The following is a 15,740-nucleotide window of genomic DNA, read 5'->3' as shown; positions in this document are numbered from 1 at the left end:
TCAAGTTATCACTGATAATTCTTTAATTGTATAATCCTTAGATTCTTTTGCAAAAATTGCTTTAGGAAAAATGTGTTGGAACTTTGAAATTAGTTCTAGCTTTGGTCCCATTAGATGCAGAATGTCTAGAGGTAGTATGCATAGTTATATAGAACATACAAAAAAAATTTGTGGATTTTCTGCAACATAGGGGTTTTTATTTTTATTTTTTATGACATTTTAGTTAAAGACAAAATATTCAAATATCCACTTTAAACCATATGACTTATTGTTTATGTAATAAAACATTCAAAATAGGTAAAGCATGACAAACTGGGTATAAGTTATCTTGTAATGTGATGCAAGGTTGATAAGATATTGATGGCATGCAATGTTATATAACACATCCACTTTAAAACATGTAACTTGTATTGATGGTATATTGTGATGCAAGGTTGCGAAATGCTGTCTCTTTTCATGCATCTTGTGGAACCGGGGAAAAAATATTCATTAGTTCTATTCCTTATATCATAAGTTGATAAGCACTTCACTATTTAAATGGTCATTAGCCTAACAGATTCCAAAAAAGAAACAAATGGTGTTTATTTTAGATTACTCTTCAACGGAATTTTTCTGTATGTATTACTGTTTAAGCAGCTTTCTATGTGTGTAAATCTGGCATGTGATGTTATATAAAATTGTAGCTTGATTAACCTTCAACTTGCTTTGGAGTCAAATGATCAATTCGTATGCACATTAATATTATAGTGGAAACTGCATGATGAAACGCCTGCTACCTTTTGATATTCTATCTATTCTAGCAGGATTAGAAAATTAAGTTTCCTGTCCAATTGTGCCTTTTGTTTTTCCTTTTCAACCTTACCATAAATGTTCTGCAGTGTAATTCTGTCTCATTTACTGGAGAAAAGGGCTCAAGGATTTTTCTCAAAGGAGAAAGTTCTGACAGAGGAGTATGACCTTGTACATCAAGCTCTTTTTACCGACCCAGATGATCAAAGTGGATGACATTGGACCCACCACATTCTCAATACTACAAGGATGAATATAGCTTAGTCGTGTTAAAGCAGGTGAATATTTCTTCTCTTCTATATTACTGTTTAGGAAAGCACAGTCCATTTAGGTTCATTTTTTATTGTTGTGCTGGATGTATGAGTAGTATCTCTTTAATATTTCATGTTCTCCTTGAGGAGAGCTAGAGCTTTGAACAATTGCATTTAGGAGTAAGAACAAGCTGATTTGAGTTGAGAAGCAAACAATGTATTGTGTGTTTGTGCTTAACTTAGCAGGTAAGGAGCAGTGCTTGTGCCTGGTTCTTGTTCGGTTGAATTTGTACTGTTATTGTTTGAGCTCAGTTTGGCCAAAACAGACAAGCTACTCCAGTTTGTCTCTGCTCATTTTGTGAATACCATCAGATATTATTTCCTGGTGGTTTTAATATCCTACTGATGTATTGATTACTTGATTGGCCAGCACAGGTATCTTATATGAAATTATGCCTCAAAGCTCATTATATAAAGTCATAGATAGGCTTAAAATATATTAGTAAAACGACACTTAAAATGAAAATATATGTTTTCAACTTAACAAGCCCAGGTGGCAAAGTCCCATGGAAACAGTCTTCTTCAATTGTCCCTATACAAAGGCATGTTTTCACAGCCTCAACCCACACACCCTCTTAGGCTAAAGTCACCTTCAACTTGGATCATGTCATTCCCACACACTGCTATCTTAAATTGGTCTATGTTACACATGAGGTTGTCACCACTCATCATGCTTGCATCAAATTAGAAATCTGATGGTGGCTACTGAATGCCCTCGTATTAAAGAATCTAAATGTTATTAGGTTTGAGGGGTTTTGCTCAACATAGTGAAGAGTTTTTCACATTTAAACTGAAAGAAATTGGCTCAACTCTTGCTTTAGCTTTCACTCATTTTGCTTAAGAACTAGGTCAAATGACCCTTTAGCCATCCAAAGTCCAAATAATTGTACTTGTATTGCAGTCCTATAAACATGCTGTTTTACATGCTCATTTAAGTAAACAGATGGGGCATGCTTCTTCAATAAGTTCATCTAGTATTCAAAGTAAAACCAAACTTAGTTCAACTATTTAGTGGCTGATCTGTTCATATAGTGGGTTTATTATTATTTTTATTGAGATTAGTCTAACTAACTATATAGTTATGTTCATTGGAATTATGAATGTCTTGTGTAAGAATCTCTGATAGTTCTTTTCAACACAAACTCTGAGAGATCTCTAGTCAATAATATTAGTAAGAGTTAGTGTTAAAGATTTGCCTTGAACCTTTGATATAGATTACTGATTTTTCCATAACCCAGATTCTCATATTTTTTGTGCTTCTGCGGCTGACCTCCAGTCCGGAATCTTTGCTGAGGCATTGCTGTCATTACTGGGACTCGGCATCATCAGGCACCAATAATTATATCTGTTTACGACTCAGTAATCTTTCATTGTCACATGTTGGGTCTATTGAGAAATTACTGTGGGTCCAAATGTTAGACCTCAGCCACAACCAACTTATCTCAATTGAAGGTAAACTACAAATAATTCTTTAAAATTTTCATTGCCACTTGAATCTGTTTTTGTGGTTCGGATTTTCAATTCATTGTATTTCTATATCTATCTATCTATCTGTCTGTCTGTCTGTCCATCTATATGTGTGTATTATGTCTTCATATATCCAATATTATACATAAACACATTTGTACAACATTAGTTTATTGCATGGCCATCTTTATTTGTAAAATGGTGCCAGTCAAAGTCTTGATAGTTTCATGGTGCATTTTGATGCTTAAAAGGCATTTCTAATGATCATTTAAATGCAAGTAATTGAGTGCTTTTATCGGTCTTTATGACAGGATTGCAGGCTATGCAGCTTCTTCCTTGCTTGAACCTCAGAAACAACAAAATGGGTAGTTTTTCTACCCTGGAGCCTTTAAAACTAGTAAAGTCATTGAAAGTGTTGGATATCTCATACAACGAAATCAGTGCACACGCTGTCGACACAAGAAGGTACTTGTGCTCTTCTCCCCTCTCCCGTACAGTAGGAACTTAAGAAGTGATTGGAATTTTGGTGAATTTGCAATTAGTGGTGTCAATGTGACAAATTACTTGGAAGCATTTGCAATTTTTAAAGCCTCGAAGTTGACACAATTAGACATTATTGGGAATGTTGTTGCTGAAGAAGAGTTTAAGTTGTTTCTGGTTAAGATATTACCTGCACTTCATTGGCTCAATGGTGTAGAACTGCACTGATTCTACATTCCTTACCCTGTTTCTCATACGGTTAAGTTGTAGCTTGTTTTCATATAATTTACCTAAAAACAGTTGCTGTTTTATAAGATAGTGAACATTTGCTTATAGACACTTTTAACCCCAACTATTTTGCCATATGCTCTTTTGGTAATTTTATAAATTTATCAATTGATCTCTATTTTCCCCATTTGATTATTCTTGGTTTCATATTAAATCAGTGAAATATTTAGCTGGAATTTTTGTCCAAGGAGATTAATAGAAAAATACGGAGGAAAAAGAAGAAGAATATGCTTATAGTTTTTATGGATTTAGCAAAAAAATAAATAAATTAAAATAATACTGACATTGTACATATGGAATATTGCTTTAATAACAGTAGAAATAGAAATAACAGACAAGTTGAGGTTGAAAAGCAGGAGATACCAAAGGGTGAGCAATTTTGTTACGTAGGTTTGATTATTAATAAGAATGGAGTGAGGTTGAAGATGATGAGGCCCTTAGAATCAAAGTAGGCTCAAATAATGCTATCTCCATTTGAAGCAACCCTCTCCATATGTGTCCAGGTTTCTTTAGTGGACTGGATAAAAGTAATTGTGGTTCGAAATGTTAGGCTGTTGCAATTGTGTTGGTTCAATAGTGATCGATGACAGCATTTTGGCTTGAATGAACTTTACAAAGAGATTAAACAAATCAAAATCAAGAGTACATTGAAGAAACTGATCAAGTCAACAAAACCCAAAATGGTATGGATGTAGTCGAATGTGCAGACTGCAGTGGCATCAAGTATCTGAACTGTAAACATTTGGCACTGAAGTAATGGAGAACTTTGATTGTCAAAGTGATGAAGCCATCATGAATCCTCCTGCCACAATGCTGTATGATTGATCTGTACATTTGGATTTCAAATTGTCGATTAGGAGAAGATTAAAAATCATAAGATTGAAAACAAAAATGAGATGGAAGACATGAGGATTATCACTTTTTATTTATTTATTGTGTTTCATTTTTTATTTTTGTTTTCTAGGAAACACAGGGTTAATTTTTAAAGAAATGAGTTAAAAAGTAGATACCAAATATTTAGATAAAGTGATATGTGTTTTCTTTCCTCCAAATTCCTTGGACACACATTCAAAAATAAGCCAAGATAGACACTAAAAAGCATTCCTAGGAGGGCACAAAGGCACACAGCCCTGCTCATCCTCATAACCTTTGACACTTAAGTATTGAATTAACTCTCCCATTTTGTTCTCTTTTAGGCTCTTTTTTTTGGAGTAACTAGTTCAACCTTGTTGGATCAACTTATATTTTTATATTTTTATAGGCGTCTTATTAAGTCAACCTTAGAATTCTTGCTCAACACTCACAATTTCTTAAGGTTAGGTATTTGCCTTGCTTTAGAATGGTATTAGTCAATAAACAATAGGGCAAATTACGACGGTAGTTCTTGTATTTTAGTCATTGTGAAATTTTAGTTCTTGTAATTTCAATTGGCTCGATTTTAACCCTAAATTTATGACTTTGTCTCAATTTGGTTCAATTGATTTGAACTCTTAGCATTTTTATTTTTTTTATTTTTATAGAAAATATGCCCTTAAGTGTTATGTGTCATATTTTTAAGGGTAAAATTATAAACTTACTCAATTCTATGAGTTAACAAATTTAGTGAAAATTTTCTTTAAAAAACACTAACAATATTATCAATTGAACTAAATTGATACAAAATTTAAAATGAATGGTCAAAATTGAGCCAATTGAAGGGACTAAAATGACACAAGAAATAAAATGTAGAGATTACTGGTGTAATTTACCCTAAACAATAAGCCAACTAACCAAGCATTACGACAAAACCAATAAACTAAGTCTATGTAGGCCTATTGTAAAATAATTTAAGCTTATTTCAACTTAATTCACGGCAAATTTTAAAAAGTCTGTTAGGCCATCTACGGCCCTTAAATTTGTAATCAAATTTAAGAAAAATTATTCATCCACATAATTCTCTCTCTTCCCCCCCCCTCCTAAAACCCCTCCACCCCTTCCCCTCAAATGATGTGACAAGCAAAATTTGAAAAGTTGACCCACATTCAAATATTTCCTCAAAACTCTCTTTACATGCATTTGGTTTTGCCATCTCATTAGGGGGATTGTGAGGGGAAGAAATTGTATGGATGTAGCACTGCTGCAAATTTAATTAAAAATCGAAGTTTGATTTGATATGACATTCCAATGGATAAACTTAGGTATGAACGTAAATTTGAGTAAATCTTCAGTAATGGCAGAGTGGTAAATTTGAAAATTACAAAATGATCTTGAAAAAATTCGAGTATATATTCAAGTCTCCTTTAATTTGGGTTAATAAATGGGTAAAATTCAATTTCATATAAATTTGAGTTAATTAGTGGAGAGGTGTTTTGCAAGATTTTTATTTAAATTTAAATTTGATAAACCTTGTTTGGCAATTTATCCAAACAAATAAATAAATTAATAAATAAACCTTGTTTGGCATTAGACTAATATAGTTAAAAAGTCACTATAAATTATCACATCAGTCTTTTTACTTTTCGTAAAAAATCAAACAATTAATTAAAATAACCACTTCTCAAACCATAGGGGTTGAAAATGTCCTTAGATGGTGGTTTTCAACTTTTGCTTGTGTGGGAAGATTTTTTAATTGGAAATTTACTTAATTATGGTTCCTACATGAATAGTTCCCCCCACTTATTTCTCTTTTACTCTCGAACCTCTATGACTAATAAGGACAAAAAGGATAATTACACAATGGGGGTGATGGAACCAACTTACCAATGCAATGTGAAGAAAAACATGAATAGTTGAACTTATATGTGAATTTGACTGTTGCACAATAGCTCTCTGTTTTGATTAGGTTTTTCTTAGTGATTCCATTACTATATGTATATCATTGTTGGAGCATTTTGCTCAATTCTCAAAATTATAACTAGAATCCATGGCCTCAATTGGAAAAATCATAGAATTCACCAATAAAAGGAGAATACATATATATGCAAAATACAGTCTATAACATATCCTGGACAATATGATAGTTCACAAACCATTTATTTAAGGCACAAAATCAACATATATACTAGAACTATAGAATTATTCAAACTTATTTCTTTCCACCAACTCAAGAAAATCCATAACATGATCTCAATGTTGCTTTCCTATGAGGCTCCTTTCTCCAGCTGAATATAAGACCCTTTGATGGCAGCAAAGCATATAACAATCATATTAGTAGATGCTATCGTGGTTTCTCTGAAATAATGCAACAAATGACTTCTGAAAAATTATTTGAGAAATGTATTTGCATTATTCGAACTATATAACAACAATCCTGCATTTCCTTCAATGTTTTTAAGCATGTGACAAAGAATTTTGGCGCTTTTGGTAAAGAAATTAGGTGGAAATTAATATGTACTTTAAAATATGAATGGTTATTCTTCAAGTCGTGATGATGTTCCAAAAATCATTAACATGAATAGCATTGTTATGTTAATGATAGTAAGGAATTGATAAAAATTCGAAAGATTCATGCAAGATAAATCATGGGTTATGAAGATGTTGATTTGATGCACACATCGCAATCATGACAAGATACAGAGGTAATATAGGTACATGACGAGAGAGAGAGAGAGAGAGAGAGAGAGAGAGAGAGAGAGACACGAACCAATTGGTTGATAAATTCATCCTCCAAATTTGCCTTTGTTGAACTTCCTCCTTAGCCGAGCGAACTTGATTGCTATGTTTATTGATATCCAATTGTAGTTGTTTTCAATGAACTGGAAGTATGCATACCTCCAAGACTCCTTGAAATTCAAAGTGCCACAAACCCCCAAGAACCCAACCAAGAAACCAGGTCCAATGCCAGTGTAGAACCACAAAAAATCAGTTTCATCTGTAACTTTACTCTCATCAGCATGTTTGTGATCACCATCAGATGGTTTATCATCGAGGCAGCTATTTAGTGGTGCACCACAAAGGCCATCATTGCCTATATAAATGGAATGATCGTCGAGAGTTTGAAGTTGATTTCCAGTTGGTATTCGCCCTGATAAATTATTGAATGACATGTTCAAATGACTTAGGTAGGTTAAACTGGACAGACTTGGAGGAATGGGGCCAGAAAGATTGTTTCGAGACAAATCAAGAGATTCCAATTGTGTCAAATTGCCAATATTATTAGGGATCCTTCCTTTTAGATGATTTCCAGATAAATTCAAGTTCAGCAACCCAGAAAGATCCATTAACTCTTCTGGAATCTCTCCAACAATGCCATTGTTTGAAAGGTCCATGGAGATGAGAAATTTGAGTGTCTTGGTGTATTCCAGTTCTCTTCCTTTCATTGAATCCAAAATGTTCTCTTCGTAAAAATAATCCAGTTCCGTTCCAGTTGGATCACGATCTGGTGCAACCATGGCAGTGAAGTTGCCAAAACAACGAGGGATATTTCCCGTTTATGTTATTTTGTGCTAGGTTCAACAATTGCAAGTTTTGGAGATGACAGAGTTGCGGAGGAATATCACCATAGAAATTATTTGATTGAAGATTGAGAAATGTAAGATAAGTTAGGTTATATCCAATCCATGGAGGGATATTATCAGTGAACATATTTTCACCTAGATCAATGGTGAAAAGAAATGTCAAATTCTGTAAGGACAAAGGAAGCTTCCCATAAAACTTATTGTTACGCAAGTGCAAGGATTTGAGAAATTGTGGGGAACCCAATGAACTTGGAATTTCACCATATAGACTATTATTCATCAAATCTAGCACTGACAAATGATCCAACTGCCCCAAGCAAGAAGGAATTTTTCCTGATAACTGATTGTTTGAGAAATCAATAAGATTTATATACTTTGCCTTGCACAAAGACACTGGAATAACACCAGTCAAATGGTTATTTGAGAGAAGAAGATAGTAGAAGCTCATCGTCGCATTATCATCACTCACAGTAATAGGTCCTGAAAGCAAGTTATTGGAGAGATCTAAGAAAGAAACATGTGAAGGAAGCGGTGTTAGTTGGCCCTCAAATCTGTTAGAACTCAATTGTAACCATTTGTCATCAACACTATCTCTATATTTACATTTTTGAAATATTGGCACCTTTCCTTTGATCTGATTGTTGGAAAGATCCAAGTGTATAATGCCACAATATATACTCTCAAAGCAATCAGGAATGACAACTGAGATGCTTGCATTAGACACGTATAACTCTGTAACATTTTTTTGTGTTTTGAGCCATTGAGGAAATTGGGGTCCTACTTTGATGGATGACAATTGTATGACTTGGAGTTGAAAGGGAGGAACCCATTGGGAGGTCACATTCAAAACTAATGAATTTGAATGCAAGTACAATTCATTTAAACTCTTGAGTTTGGCAAAGTGAAGTTCAAATACGGTGCCAACAAATGAATTGTTTGACAAATCTAGAGATTCTAGTTTTGAAAGTTGTCCAAGACTAATTGGAATGCTCCCATTCAATTGATTGTCTCCAGTATCTAACACTCTCAAATATGATAGTCTTCCGAGTGATGATGGCAGCGGACCATAAAATGAATTCATGCTCAAGTCTAGGTAATTCAAATGATTTAAATCGAGTAAGGAAGGACTTATCTGACCACCCAATTGGTTCATTTGGAAATTTGGATCATGGTCGTCGGAAATTGGATTATGCAGATCAAGCTTCACAACATGGCCTGTTTTTTCACTACAACTAACTCCCTTCCATGTGCAACAGTCCTTTCCAACCACCCACGAGGATAAACGGTTTGCTTCATCTGTGAGATTTCCTTTGAATTTCATAAGAGCTTCTCGCTCACTCGCTATGCAACTCACATTTGAATTTGTACTACTACAAATGAACTCAAGTCTTTCAATGAAAAAAAGAGCAAATAACATCACAAGAACACTAGAGGTTGAGCCCATAGCTTCTGAGTGTGGAATGAAATTTTGATGCCAGTGTTAAAAGATTAGAGTTTTATAAACTGTATAAGAACACTTGATTGTTTTGAAAAGTCTCATGTCATGAGCACTTAGATATAATTATTATTATTGTAATATAATATAATATATATAATTAAAAATTATTAAAATATGTAAATAAGAATATTTATGTCCAAATCAAGGTCTTCAGTGGATTGCCATTCCGTCTTCTTGGGGGTAGAAACGAGGCCATTACCTTTTCTTGGGGGTAAAAACTCTTGTCTCTAGTCTTTGGTTTGTCAGGTTCATATTGGACAAAGAGCAATGATAAAATAAGTTTGTACAAGTGTTTTCTGCAAGTAAATTTAATGGTGTTAGTGTTACAAATTAATCAAAAGAAAAAAGATTAGGAGCTCTAAATTAAAATTTTTAATAGTTTTAATTGGTGTGTGAGTCTTATGTGATGTGACGTTTTGATCTTAATTTTTTTTTTTTTTTGATTTTTCACATCATTAGTATTCTTTTAGACCTCTCAAATTAAAGGAATGTATCATTTCTGTAATCTAAAATCATATGAGAAGTATATAGTTATTTTTAAAAGAGACAGTTAGAGTGAGTCAAACAAGAATGAGATAAAATATTATATATAAACGGCCTCTATTTTAGTGGGGCAACCCCGCTACAGACCCCCAGTGATTTCCGACCCCTAGTGACATGACAGCTGATGTGTAAATACAGCTGGAAAAAAAAAAGAAAAACAAAGTCTGGAAAAAGCGAGAACCAAACCTGTAGCTCGTCTATCCTCACCTCTCGCCGCCATCCTCCTCCTCCACCGACGACGGCCATAGCTCGCCGAATTTCTGCAAAAATGTATTCTGGACAACAGCCATAGCTCGGTGGGAATTTCGACGACGGCAAAAGTTTTGAGCAATATCAAATTACTGTGCCTCCAATACACTTTTGAATGGTAATATCTCCATAGCTCGCTCTCATCTATTCTCAATCTTCGTCGCTCTCATCAATTGGGTTGTTCTCTGTCCATCAATCTGTAGGAAAATTTATAGTTCTGTGCCCCTGTAGGTAGTAAACTGAATGGAGATAATTAATTGTTGCTGCTCATAATTTTCAGGAACTACTTTCAGTTGAAACAAACAGTGGAAAACAAGTGTTGGGTGTAAAGAGATATCTTTTTCTTTTTGTTTAGCTCACTGCAGAGGCATTATAAATTTTCTACCAAAGTATATGTTGAGGTATGACGAGTTTTTCCTTGAAAACTTTCAAGTAGATGTGCTAGTTTAAGCAAATGGAATGGAACCTAAGGCATTGTGTCATATCCAAATCCATTGGGTTTTGGTTTTACTACCCTATTGCCTTTGTAGTATAACTTCATTCGTACGCCCTATTGATGATATATCACCTAGAATGTTCTCTAGGGGTTTGATCTGGATTGGAGTCTGTTATGTGATTAAAACATCTTAATTGTGTTAGGCAATTCAGATGTTCTAATGAGCTTTTCACAGTTCATAAGTAAATTTATCCGAAAAATGTTGAGGACTTACTTGTAGACTCTGTAGGTACTAATACTATTTCATGTGATATTGAATTATTGGATCCTCTTCGCCTGTTAATTGGTGGTGACTCCTCTGAAATTCAAATTGTTAGGTGCTTTAGATCATTCACTGTAATCCAGCTCAGAATTGTGTTCTTGAGCTCCTTCTAGTATATCATTAAGGATCAATGTGCAGGTTTCTCTAATGGCAGTGGGGATGTTTCTCATTTTGGTGCACCATTAGTTTTGAACCCTTATATACAATTATTACCTCTTTTACAGTTCATTCGCTTCAATCAAGTTTATTTTCTCTGTGCTGCAAGTTAATTGTTCTAATAGCTGTATTTGTTTAATTGTTATTTCAGTACGCAAAGTGAAAGAATGGAGGTTGATTCAAATGTTGGTGAGAATCCTTTAATACATGAGGGCGAAGACGTTGAAGAACCTAAAAAGGGTATGGGTTTTAGCTCAAGGGAAGAGGTGTACACATATTATGGCAAATATGCTAAGCATGTTGGATTTTCTATAGCTCATAGAGTGCAACATTTTGGAGATGATGGGCAATTGCTAAACTTTGCAATTGAATGTTCTCGAGCGGGGCAGAGAAAAAAGAAATCAGAAGTCAACCCTTTGAAGCCATGTTTGTCCACAAAGATTGGTTGCACAGCAAGGGTACGAGGTAGTGTACAAAAGGATGGGAGATATAAACTAACCACAGTTAACCTTGAGCATAATCATGATTTGATTCCCACCGACTCACGTCATTTTGCAATGAATAAGAAAATTCTTACTCCTGTGAAGAGAAGATTAGAAATTAATGATCAAGCAGGGATTGGGGTGTCTAGGAACTTTCATTCAATGGTTGTTGAAGCAGGGGGATACGAGTCATTGACATTTGACGAGCGAGATGCAAGAAATTACATTGAGAGCTAGAAGGTTGAGGCTTGGGGAAGGTGATGCCGAATCACTTCAAAGTTATTTTATGAGAATGCAAGCACATAGTGAGAGATTCTTTTATGTGATTGATGTTGATGAGGAGTTTCGCATTAGAAACTTATTTTGGGCTGATGCAAAGAGTCGGACGACTTATGAAGATGTCGTTTCATTTGGCACAACTTATTTGATGAACAAATATGACACGCCATTTGCTCCATTTGTCGGAGTTAATCACCATGGACAGTCTATTTTGCTTGGTTATGGATTGTTGTCTAGTGAAGACACTAACACATTTGTTTGGCTATTCAAGTCATGGTTAAGTTGTATGTCAAATCATCCGCCAAAAGCTATCATAACTGATCAGTGTAGAGCTATGCAAAATACTATAGAAATTGTGTTTCCACAAGCTCGACATCGGTGGTGCTTATGGCATATCATGAAGAAAATTTCGAAGAAGTTGAAAGGATATGCTTAGTATGAAGCCATAAAGTTGGCTATGCAAAATGCAGTTTATGACTGTTTGACAAGAACTGAATTTGAGAGTAAATGTGAAGAGATGCTTGCAACATTTAATCTTTATGATAATGAGTGGTTGGGGGTACTATATGATAAGCGGCATCGATGGGTACCTGTCTATGTTAAAGATATTTTTTGGGCTGGCATGTCAAGTACACAACGAAGTGAAAGTGTGAATGCGTTTTTTGATGGATATGTAAATCCAAAAATTACACTGAAGCAATTCGTTGAACAATATGACAATGCCTTGAGAAATAAGCTAGAGAAAGAGAAGAAAGCAGGCTTCAAGTCTCGACACAAATTGTTTGATTGCCTAACTATATATGGTTTTGAGAAGAAATTTCAGCAAACCTACACCAATGCGAAATTCAAAGAAGTTCAAGGAGAGTTGAAGAGATTAGTTTACTGTCAGGCGGTGATTGTAGAAGAGGAGGGATCAATTTCTACATATAATGTCCAAGAAACGATGGTAGTTTGTGAGAAGATGAAGCATGTGGACTTTGTTGTCTATTTTAATTCAACTGAATGTGAAGTTCAATGCATATGTCGGTTGTTTGAGTTTAGAGACATTATGTGTGCTCACTCACTCGCTGTGCTTGTCAGAATATGCATAAATGAGGTGCCAAGTAAATACATTTTGCCCCGGTGGAGAAAAGATGTGGATAGAGAATACGCATGCATCAAAACCACATACACCGGCTTTGGGAATGATTTCAATGCAAGTACCTGTGAGAGGATGAACAAAGGAATACATTTATGATAGTACTGGTCCTAAAGTTAATAAAAAATAGTTCATAGAAAGGTAGTGGAGCTGCCATTCTCAGATTGTCACGCTGGTGCTGGTGCTGCTGAGAGATGGAGTTCGAGTGATGGGTTTCAAGGTGCACTACCTTCTGCATAAGCTCAGAATCAGAATCACCCTTGGAGGTGATTCTGAAAATCAGCTTATTTACCCTCCAAAAAAGCTGTTATAAGTTTTAGTTGGTGTCATAAAGCTGTAACAAACAGTTAGATTCTGCTTTATTTAAGCTAAAATCTATAAGTTGAGTAGAATATGGGCAATAACAGTATGGAATTAGAAGTTAAAAAGAGGTGTGGTGATGGCTTATGAGGACAAAAGTGTCATTTTAATCAATGGACAATAAATGTACGTGGAACCATATAATTGGATTGTGGTATTAACTACTCATTTATTTTTGCACTTCTGAAATTTATCTCCTTGGATAAATAAATCTTTAAAAGCTATTCGTGCTTCATAATGCTATTTAAATTCTTACAGGGACGAGGTGCTTGTGACTTCATTCAATCATTGGATGCTACTAGCAGTCATTCAGATAGAAGTGTTATTTCTCAGTCTACATTCACCAACTATCATGACACTAGCCCCTCAAGCAGTGACTTAGTTGAGGATGGGGATTTTAGCCAACAAGGGATGGATGTTGTGTCACATGTACTGAACAGTTCTGAACATCCTCAAAAGTTAGGGGCAATTTCTGAAATTTCTAAGAGAGATAAAGTGAAGCCGATGGATTTTCAGGCCCAAGATGAGCTTATGCGAAAGCATTGTAAACGACAACGACATAAGGCTCCAGAAGTTGATGGTTTCATCCTTGATGTCGACACATTTTCTTTGTTTTCATGTGTCAATCTTACTTTTAAAAAAAAGAAAGAAAGGGATTTGCATAAAAAATCTGGACACATTAGTCTTCAAAATGATCAAGTAAAACATGTTTCATTTTAGAAGATAGATAGATAGATACAGGTTTTCATAATTTACCTTTTCATTTAATGGGAAAACCTGTTTCATAGATACAGGTTTCATAGATTATGAACAGGTTTGTGAACAGGTTTATAAAATTATGAAAACCAAGATTATGTTTCATAATCTTGGATCCATCCTGTTATGTTTCATAGATACAGGTTTCATAGATTATGAACAGGTTTATGAAATTATGAGCAGGTTTCCAAGATTGGGATAAACAGGTTTATGAAATTATGTCTATCCTGTCATAATCTTGGATAGACAGGTTTCGAAGATTATGTTCATAGATACAAGTTTCATAGATTATGAACAGGTTTCATAAATTATGAATATGTTTATGAACAGGTTTTCATAATTTCAAATGAAGGATAGTTGGTTTTTCCAAATTTCGTTGTTACAGCTTTATGACAGCTTATTCCAAATTCCAAATTCAAGTATGTTACAACTTTATGACACCTGCGTAAATCACTGTTTATGAACAGGTTTAACATGCGTAAATCAGTTTTATAAAGTATTCAGTATTATTGCAAATTCAGCTTATGAACAGGTAACCTGCGTAAATCACAGATATACATTATTTATGAATACTGAATACTGCGTAAATCACAATAAATCACAGATTGAATACTGAATACTTGAATTTGGTTTAACCTGCGTAAATCACTGTTTATGAACAGGTTTAACCTGGTTTATAAATCACTGGCATAAAGCTTTATAAAGCTGATTATGAATAGGTTTAACATTTCGCTAATAGGTTTATGGCAATGTAAGACTCCAAATGAAAAGGCCACAATTCCCAAATGAAAAGGCCAAATTCAATCCCCAAGATCAGATAGAATGACAGAGAAAATCAAAAGGCCAAATTCAAATTTAATTTTTCAGTATTCAGTGCTGGAGCAAAATATCTGTCAATTCTGGGCTTTCTAGGAAAAAGTGGTCGACCGACTACCTCCACTGGTCGACCAACCACTTTTTCTGGTCGACAAGGATCATTTCTGGTCGGCATATGGTCGGCATGCTCCATTTGTGGTCGGCACACTCCCTTAGTGGTCTGCAGCAAAAATCAGTCCTGGTCTCCGACTTGAAGCAAGCCTAACTCCTTCACCTGGATGTCTTTTCAGGTCATTCTTGTGTGCAAATTGAAGCCCTGGAAGTAAAATTTCCAATGGTGGCAGCCTCACATCAAAATTTCAACTGTGCTAAGAGATATCCCTCTTTTAGTGAAGACTGCTAAGTTTCGGTCCAACCGGATTGATGCCCTACTTCAACCAACTATATCTCCCCCATCCGGACTTGGCTTTAGGGGATTATTGAGTGCAAAATGAAGCCCCAGAAGTCTTCTTTCCAATAGTGGCGGCCTCATAGCTGAAATCCAAGTGTGCAAACTGATAGCCCTGATTTAGCGAGGGCTGCTCGACTCTCTCTTAGCGATTCGTGCCCATCTTCTTCTCCAGCTTGGTTTCTTCCCTCTTCTCCTCTTTTCTTCAACTCGAAACCTCTAAACAAAATGTTTTAGAAGATTTTTCAAAGAGTTCACCTCTCTTTCATTCATTTCTACTTTTTCCCTGCTCAGTTTACTGAAAATCGCAATATTTAACAAAATGCGAGCATCGGAACATCGTAGGAACTTTATTTCAAAAATATTTTGAAAGAAAGGGTTTTAAGGTCTAAAATCTTTGGTCAAAATAGTTTTGGTCCAAAAATGGGGTATAAGGTTTGGATTTGACTCTCTCTTTGCCAAAGAAACCGAACCTTTGCACTGCAC

At 35.0% G+C, this 15,740-nt stretch overlaps 1 protein-coding gene across 14 annotated transcripts in view; it reads left to right on the top strand.

Moving 5' to 3' along the window:
* Positions 1-14,126, top strand: part of LOC114312122 (geranylgeranyl transferase type-2 subunit alpha 1) — a 34,854-nt gene extending 20,728 nt beyond the window's left edge. For 4 of the 14 annotated variants that reach the window (XM_028258326.2, XM_082893863.1, XM_082893864.1 and 1 more), the window contains exons 3-6: positions 909-1,067; positions 2,339-2,552; positions 2,879-3,032; positions 11,127-11,824. In XM_028258326.2, the coding sequence (XP_028114127.1) occupies positions 1,002-1,067; positions 2,339-2,552; positions 2,879-3,032; positions 11,127-11,694 (1,002 nt within the window). In that variant the 5' untranslated portion in view covers positions 909-1,001 and the 3' untranslated portion in view covers positions 11,695-11,824. Of the gene's footprint in view, positions 1-878; positions 1,068-2,338; positions 2,553-2,878; positions 3,463-11,126; positions 11,827-13,492 lie in introns of those variants that run through there. The other 10 variants (XM_082893860.1, XM_082893861.1, XM_082893862.1 and 7 more) reach the window with 5 other exon arrangements.
* The last annotated feature ends 1,614 nt before the right edge of the window (positions 14,127-15,740 follow it).

This window comes from Camellia sinensis, chromosome 11 (assembly GCF_055761805.1).
Source record: "Camellia sinensis isolate YWXY chromosome 11, ASM5576180v1, whole genome shotgun sequence".
NCBI lineage: Eukaryota > Viridiplantae > Streptophyta > Magnoliopsida > Ericales > Theaceae > Camellia > Camellia sinensis.
The sequence above is the reverse complement of the archived record's forward strand: the minus strand, read 5'-3'. Positions and strand labels throughout refer to the sequence as shown.